The following is a 7,637-nucleotide window of genomic DNA, read 5'->3' as shown; positions in this document are numbered from 1 at the left end:
TCTGAAAGACCCCAGAATGATCATGCCACAGATCCTCGGAAATTTTGGTTCCTGCACTGGCCTCATACGTGTGCCGATTGAGGCATAGAATTGCAAAGACCACCAACCCGGCAAAATATTATACTGTGACTGTGGCATATGGCCTGTACATTTGTAGTCAAGTCGTAATTGTCGACTCCGACGATGGCCAGGGGATCGCGTGATAAGAGATGCATATCGCGCAATCCAAGATAAGCTGGCGTGTGTGCGAATCCTGGGACTTCACATCACTAATTGATGGACCTCCCAATTTATCAATTTTACTTCGTGAATCAGCATTGAGAGTTGAAAATACCAATGGGAACCATCAGTGACTGTAGCCGATGCCGACTCCACGGGTTTCTCAGCGTCGACCCTTATCATGCGCAGGTTCGTAGCCGAGGTACAATGCCCGACTCGGTGTCACACCAGCTTATCTACGGCCAGAATGTTCGAGGAGGAAAGTCCGGTGCGACAAGACTGTCCCTTGCGGACGATGCGTTCGCCTCCGAAAACCATGTGCTCGCGAGGTTGTGCGCACTACGAAAACCATCTCTAGACACGAAGACGAGCTCCAGTTCTTGGCTAGTCTGAAGCAAGGTCTACAAGATGCGAGCGACCTCGAAGTATTGGGACAACAGGTTCAGCGGCGTATTGATAACCTTGAGAGTGGCCTCACAACCACACCTGCTGGCTCAATCATTGCCACAACGCAATACGACGCTGCCCCATCACCGGGCGAAGCCATCGCGAGTGGAAGCCCGTCACTGGGGACCCCGCCTTCAGTCACGAATCTATCGAAACGCACCCGTGAGTCTTCGTCATCCGAAAACGCAGAGCCTACGACAGTACGGCGCCACGAGGGCACGCTATCCAGTCAAAGTGCAGCTACCTTGAGGTGTCTCGAGTCTCTGGCTTGGGGCCGCTTCACTGGGCCTTGCTACCCCCACCGTCGATGCAATTGTATGAGATATCGGACTTACGCCGAGCTTGCCTCTGTGAATTGCGACACTCGGGACGTATACTTGCAATGGTCTCCAACAAATATAGACCCGAAGATCTTGCTTCCGAATAATGATGCTCGACGACTGGTCAAAGATTTCCACATGCAACACCTCTGGTGGCATCATAATGGTTTCCATTCCGACACGTTCCTGGAGCAGTGCGAGATATTCTGGACGTCAGGTGCTGTCGTGCATCCTTTATGGATGGCGTTATATCTCGCTGTTACATGCGTGGGTAGAGTGAATCCCTTGTCCGGGGACTTATCACTGATGTTGCTGCAGACGTCACTCTGGTCACTGGCCAACAGCCCTCGTCAATGCCGAGAGCTTGGTTTGAGTTCGTGGCATTTCCTGTCGACGCAAGTCGGAGCCAAGCTGACTGGCTCATGTAGCTTTCGATGACAGCCTCATTGAACTTCAATTCAGGAAGCTGACCGAGATTTTATACGAAGAAGACTTCCTCCAAAACCCATCAAGTAGGTTGGCTCGTGCCTCATGTGTCTCACGCTAGCTTTTCGTGTTCGGCTGACCACGCATTCAACTCGGCTAGTGTTCTCTGTTCAGGCAATCACACTTATAACCAGACTTGGGCATAATCTGGGCTTGAGCCAGGTTACCGGCAACTTGCTCGGCGCCGCTCATGGCATTGCCAGGTGTCTCGGTCTACACCGTATCCAACAACTCCCGGAACCTACGTCGATACAATCCGACCCTGATATCGCCATAGGGCAGGCTCGGTCAGACTGGCTCGAGCAGATAGAGATCGAAGTTGGCAAGCGTACTTGGTGGCAACTCGTGATTCAGGACTATTTCTCCATCCCATTCACAGAGACCTACGCTATTCACCCAGCACAATTCACTACGCCAATACCAAGGAATTGTAACGACGCCGATCTCATCGAGAAAGATAATACCGCAATGACGTCAAGTGCGTATACACGGATCATTGCGCAACAGGCTTTACTCATGGCGCCTGCTCTTGATGGCCTTGGCCCTCTCGGCTCCCGAAAGCATTCGAAGGAAATCTACGAACACATATTAAGATGTGATGCCAATATGCGCCGGAATATTTACAGCCTACCAACATGTCTCTTGCGGGAGGAACACAGAGATTCTCATGGTCCCGTGGTCTCCCTCCCTTGGCTTCCCACCGCACGACGCACCATGGCAATCTCCGCTGCTGACAAAATCATCAACATTCATCGACCGCTCCTATTCTACTCATTCCAGAGCTCACTTTTCCCTAGGACAAGAGCCACATGTACCGCGGCGGCGGTCACTATACTTAGAGAGCATGAACGCGCAGCGTCTGAAGACACAGTGGCTATCTGGACACAGACAGCCTTTTGTATCACAGCTGTCATTGTTTTGGGCCTGGAGCTTCTCCACCAGTCCTCACATACGAGTGAAACCGCAGTTGAATATCGACAGCTCCTTTCAAAAGCGGGCGAACGTTTGCGCAAGCGAGCATGCGACGTCCTCGCCGCAAAGTGCGCCACGCTGATCGAGGTTCTCCTCTCCGTCGAGGAGGAGCTTGTCATCAAGGTTATGCGTATGCGTGATGGAACGATAGAGGAGAAGCAGCGTGAAGCTATCGACGAACTCATCGCAAGTCAGGATATCTTGGCCAAATTCCTTGACTTGGACCCGGTCTTTGGGATGAGACCCATGTTCTGGGAAAGCCCAGCAGCGTCCGAGACATGGGACCCTGCTGTTCTGTATGACGTGGAACAGTTCGAAGATTTTGACGTTTGGTACAATGAGGTGTTCTCGGGCGTTGCTTATTGAAACGATATGAAGTAGAAGGATGAGCATACTGAGCTGATCAGTGATCTCGTGGCGCTCAGCGCATGATCAAAGCTCCTGAAACACTATTCCTGTGCCCTGCTCGACCCGTTGCAGCTCAGAGGTCTTTTGGTGGCCCTCTGCAGCTTTGGGAAGTGCAATTGCGATCGAGACTGGGTCGGATCTTGCGAGGATATTATCATGGACGTCCAGTGCCTCAGCGACCACTTGCGAAATGGATGCTCCTCGAGACTGAATAGTCAGGGAGGTTTCAAACCCAGTCCGGCGAGTCTCCTGGTTCTTGACTTGGACTTGACCTGGGTGGCTTTCCAACTCCTCCTTCCAAGAAAACCTCCATCTGGAGGTTCTCGTGTCACCATTCCAGCTCACGTAGAGTATGGCAGTGCCGGCGTCTACTTCTTCGGCATAAACAGCGGGGGTTTCTGCTGAGATGCCTGTCCAATTGTACCGGAAAGCTCTGTAGTTGTGTTGCTCCATCTCTCCTAAGGGCCCATCACCAAAGCCGGCATGGAACGCGATGTCCCCTTTCGATGTATACTCTGTCAATTGGCCTTCGGATCCCCAGTTCAACAACGCACCTCCACCTGGCAGTGTCTGAAGGGAACCTTGTGATTTGGAGAGAATCGAGTTCTTGGGCGGGTGGAAAGCAGTAAGCAGCGTCGCCAGGCCGCTTTCGTGATTTAGCGCTATGTATTTGCCTCTTGAAAAGGGATGCAGGCGGATTGCTTTATCGCCACCTCCCGCGGATTCCGAGCCGTAGAATGAGTTGTCAAAAAGCGATATAACCTCGGTCGAAGCATTGATAGCTGGGAGGTAGCGCGCGTGGTGCTGGAACCCAAATGGGACGTCCTGACCCAAAACGAAATCGGACTTTGTACCACCGAGGCGCCAGATGATCGAGCCATCTGTGCCGTTTATTTTGTAAATGGTCGAGGCGTGACGCGCAGAAAGGAGATAGTGTCCATCGTCGCCTTTGGTAATCGAATTGATGTGAAAGTAGTCCCAGGCTGTCGTGCTGTGGGTTCCGGACCCTGCTTGGCCCAGTGGCAGGGGAAGTGAGGTCTCTGGACCCCTGGGTTAACATCTCCTGAGTATAGATTATGATTCCACTGAGGTATCTTACCATTTGGCGTTACAAAGTCCAAGCTTCTCCATTCAAAAAGGACACAACCGGACTCAATGTCGACCTCTTCAGCCGCCGAATGTCAGCCCATGCAAGTGTTGTACTGAGGAGGAGGGCCAAAAACCTTGAAATATCGCGTCTACGATCCAAGTTTGATCTACATCGCCGCCATAGCTACTCAGATCCATCTGCAGCGGCTGATAAATTTGAAAAAGCGCCGTCTTCTCGTTGATGATGATGAACTCATGCTTGTCGCTAATGAAGTGTCCACCAGCTCTCAGTGACCTGATCACCTCGTAGTTCTGGTTCAACAGGACATGGCGACCATGTCCGTGGCCGTGCAGACCATTGTGCGAGCCTTCAAAAGCGAAAATAATGTCTGAGCCATTCCAACGGGCGGCCTGGAAGTTTCCAGTCCAAGGGGAGAAGTAGGTGTATCCGTCCCACACGAGATCGCCGTCATTGCGAATAATGTAGGCGCCCTGTTGTGCTGGGCCTTTTGGTGGCGCCTCTACCCCAGTTCCACTGAATGGGGCAACAAAGAGGTAACCTGGCTCACATAAGTCATCGCACGGGATCGTAATGTTCAGTTTGATCGGATTGAGGTCTGGCCGGGATTTGTATGTCATATCCGCCAGAGTAAAGGATGCGGCGGCGGCCAGAAAGAATATTGGAAAGTACATAGTTGATCAGGTGTTGTTCCTCGGTCGTTGTTGTTCGAGATGTGCCATTTGACAGGGCGGATAGTAGTGTGACTTTTATGTGGTAGAAGTTTGCGACGGATGAAACAATAAGCTGAAGATCTAGACGCAGAAGTTCCTCGTGTGGCGCGTGATGCAAGCGTGCTAGTTATGATACAATCATGAACTAACGAGATCAGACCAGGAACGGACTTCGTCTTCATGAATATCTGCGTGTCTTTAGGACCGGCGACCGCCGATCGAGGGGTCCGGAGCGGGTGAGTTTGCCATCTTGCCCGCACCCACGTCCTCCACAGGCCCGTCCCCCCCGCGCCCGCTTCACCCGCACTCCGCGGCACACCCGTTTGATTGGAACGGTTACTCTCTTCATGGTGATGCACCATAATGTTGGCTGAGCCTCGACTATCTCGTCGAAACACCATGAGGCGTCACTGCGGGTATTGATTGCGACATCCATGGATTATCGGGGATTGCCTCCGAGGATTGATATTTAGCCTCGATGTCCCGGCACCGAGAACCCTTGATTTATAGCGACAATCGAATCGACTCGGTGACACTGCAAGCACTTTTCACGCAGACCGACTTTCAGCAACTTTCTAAACCAAGCGAAAACATCCTAGTGGCTTCACTACATCTGTCAGCCATACGTCTCTTCTACAACGAAACCATGGCAGAACCCAAGTCGGATCGAGTCAACGCCCAATTGACCTGGGTGCCTTCATCGATGACGAGAACACCCTCAAACGTCGCCCCACTTTGGCTCCGGCCAGGTATCCCGAGAGGCAGATTCCGGAGCAAACCTGGACCGATGCCGAGAAAAGGCTGCGGTGCGCAAGGCCGATTTTATTGTGATGCCTCTTCTCATGTTCGCATTCTTTGTCCTGCAACTCGATCGCTCCAATGCCGGAAATGCCTTGACGGACGGGTTTCTTAAGGACATCGGGATTACGCAAAACCAGTTCAACGTCGGCATGCAGCTTCTCAATGCCGGTATCATTCTTCTCGAAATCCCAAGCAACATGGTTTTGTATCGCGTCGGCCCCAAAATTTGGCTCAGCTGCCAGATAGTTGCTTGGTGAGTGAAAAAGCCACCTCGTATCCTCGCACTACCTTAACTAATACATCATGTCAGGGGGCTCGTTGCCACTTTTCAAGCTTTCCAGAAAGGGCTTCCAGCATGGCTTACTACCCGGCTGCTTCTCGGACTGTTGGAGTCAGGATATATCCCCGGCGGACTCTACACGCTCTCTCTGTGGTACAAGGGCCCCGAATTGAGCAAGCGCTTCGCGTTGTACTTCATGGGCAACGGCTTTGCCACTGCATCCGGTGGTCTCCTAGCGTACGGCATACTCCAGATGCGTGGCGTTGCAGGACTGGCTGGCTGGCAGTGGCTGTTCATCCTAGAGGGGCTGCTGACGCTTGTTGCTGGCTTCTGCTTCTTCGCTCTGTTCCCGGGTGCTCCGTCGAATCCCGTGACGCTGCTTGGCGTACGTTTCTTCACAGACCGCGAAATTACGATTCTTCGAGACCGTATCATCATTGATGACCCGAACAAGGCGACCACTAAGACGTCGATCAACCTCGGCGACCTGCAGCGTGCCGTGGCAGATTACAAGTTATGGCCCCATATCCTGCTGACGTCTGCAGGACTGGCCCCTAGCATCGCTCTTTGGTCATATGCGCCGAGCATTGTCAATTCTTTCGGATATGAACGACTGCAGTCTAATGCGTTGACTTCCGTCGGGCAGTGGATGGGTGTGGCCCTGACCCTGTTCCTCGGCTGGCTTGCGTAAGCATCACAACTGTATCCCGGTCAAAAGTCAAACAGAAGATTAACCAGATATAGTGACACATGGGGTCGCCGAGGCTATCTAGTGCTTAGTGCCGTGAGCATCCAATTTGTATTCACGGTAAGTAAACTTCGGAGGAGCGGGGGAGTTCGTTGCCGAGTCTGACGTGTCCCTCACTACCCAGCTTGCGTACAAGTGCCTTCCAGATGATGCCGCAGCAAGCACAAAATTTGGCTTATTGACAATGGCTGCGGGAACAACCTCATGGTGGCGTAAGTAGAACGCTCACTGGAATCAATATTCGTCCGGGAGATTGTCTATTGGAATCAAAACTGACTTGCTTATTCAGATGCTGTCCATGGCTCTTGGCTGTCGCTCAATGCTCAGACACCAAGTGAACGTTCAATGAGAATGGTAAGTACTTCTTCACGGGCACGCCACAAGACACCCTTCTCACTGACATGGTAGGCCTGTTTCATCATGTCGGCTAACGTGGCTGGTCTCATCGGTGCCCAACTGTTCCGTGCTGATGATCGCCCTTTCTACCACAGAGGCTGGACCATTGCCGTGGTCTTCATGGCGTTGTCTGTGGCATGCGTCTTGCTTCTGATTGCTCTCTATCGTCGGGCGAACAAGAAGTATTTCGGGAAGATTCAGTCCAGCGAAGCAGGCTCTGTGGAAGCCAGGCCCATCGGGGACGAGTTGATCCTTTCTAAACCGTACAACTACTAGATAGTGTTTCACGTGGCTGTGGCGAGCTTTTCTCCTTGGACAGTACGACCATCACTCGTCCCATAAACCAATAAACTCAAGCATCGTTATATTCAGAGTGCATGGATCGCTCCGATATCTAATCATTGTGCAAAATGTGTGTTGTGGCTGCATGCCTAGTCCTATAATTCCTAGGCAAGTTAGCCGGGTGCCTTGGAGGTGCCTTGTGGGAGTACAACATATCTTGAGCGGCCCAATGTGTGCCTAGCCGCCGGGAAGCCAAGGCCGACTGCTCAGTCGATTACCTCGAAGAGTGAGGCGGACCAGAACCCAGTGACCGCTGCCCGAATATACCGTCGGATGATCGATCGATTGGATGCCCCAACGGTGCAGCCATTCCGGTAGAATTGAATTTGGATCAAGGAGCTGGCGGTGCTGACGCGCCGTTCGATTCATATTCCGCAGATATTGAAATCGTGTGCGA

At 52.2% G+C, this 7,637-nt stretch overlaps 3 protein-coding genes across 3 annotated transcripts; 2 read left to right on the top strand and 1 right to left on the bottom strand.

Annotated features, from left to right (window-relative positions):
* Positions 1-426: 426 nt before the first annotated feature.
* On the top strand, positions 427-2,810 carry VDAG_05561 (uncharacterized protein; the record flags this gene model as incomplete). The annotated part of the gene is made up of 4 exons (XM_009652456.1): positions 427-518; positions 578-1,359; positions 1,415-1,498; positions 1,573-2,810. The coding sequence occupies 4 exons, from the start codon at positions 427-429 to the stop codon at positions 2,808-2,810; spliced, it is 2,196 nt and encodes a 731-aa protein (XP_009650751.1).
* Positions 2,811-2,876: 66 nt separating this feature from the next.
* VDAG_05560 (uncharacterized protein) lies at positions 2,877-4,580 on the bottom strand (the record flags this gene model as incomplete). Its single annotated transcript, XM_009652455.1, has 3 exons — positions 2,877-3,892; positions 3,952-4,015; positions 4,113-4,580. The coding sequence occupies 3 exons, from the start codon at positions 4,578-4,580 to the stop codon at positions 2,877-2,879; spliced, it is 1,548 nt and encodes a 515-aa protein (XP_009650750.1).
* A 739-nt stretch (positions 4,581-5,319) lies between these two features.
* On the top strand, positions 5,320-7,174 carry VDAG_05559 (alternative sulfate transporter; the record flags this gene model as incomplete). The annotated part of the gene is made up of 7 exons (XM_009652454.1): positions 5,320-5,343; positions 5,423-5,727; positions 5,785-6,441; positions 6,499-6,562; positions 6,627-6,714; positions 6,792-6,856; positions 6,911-7,174. The coding sequence occupies 7 exons, from the start codon at positions 5,320-5,322 to the stop codon at positions 7,172-7,174; spliced, it is 1,467 nt and encodes a 488-aa protein (XP_009650749.1).
* Between the last annotated feature and the right edge of the window lie 463 nt (positions 7,175-7,637).

This window comes from Verticillium dahliae, genomic scaffold, assembly GCF_000150675.1.
Source record: "Verticillium dahliae VdLs.17 supercont1.10 genomic scaffold, whole genome shotgun sequence".
Classification (NCBI taxonomy): Eukaryota; Fungi; Ascomycota; class Sordariomycetes; order Glomerellales; family Plectosphaerellaceae; genus Verticillium; species Verticillium dahliae.
This window is presented reverse-complemented; position numbering and strand designations above follow the sequence as displayed.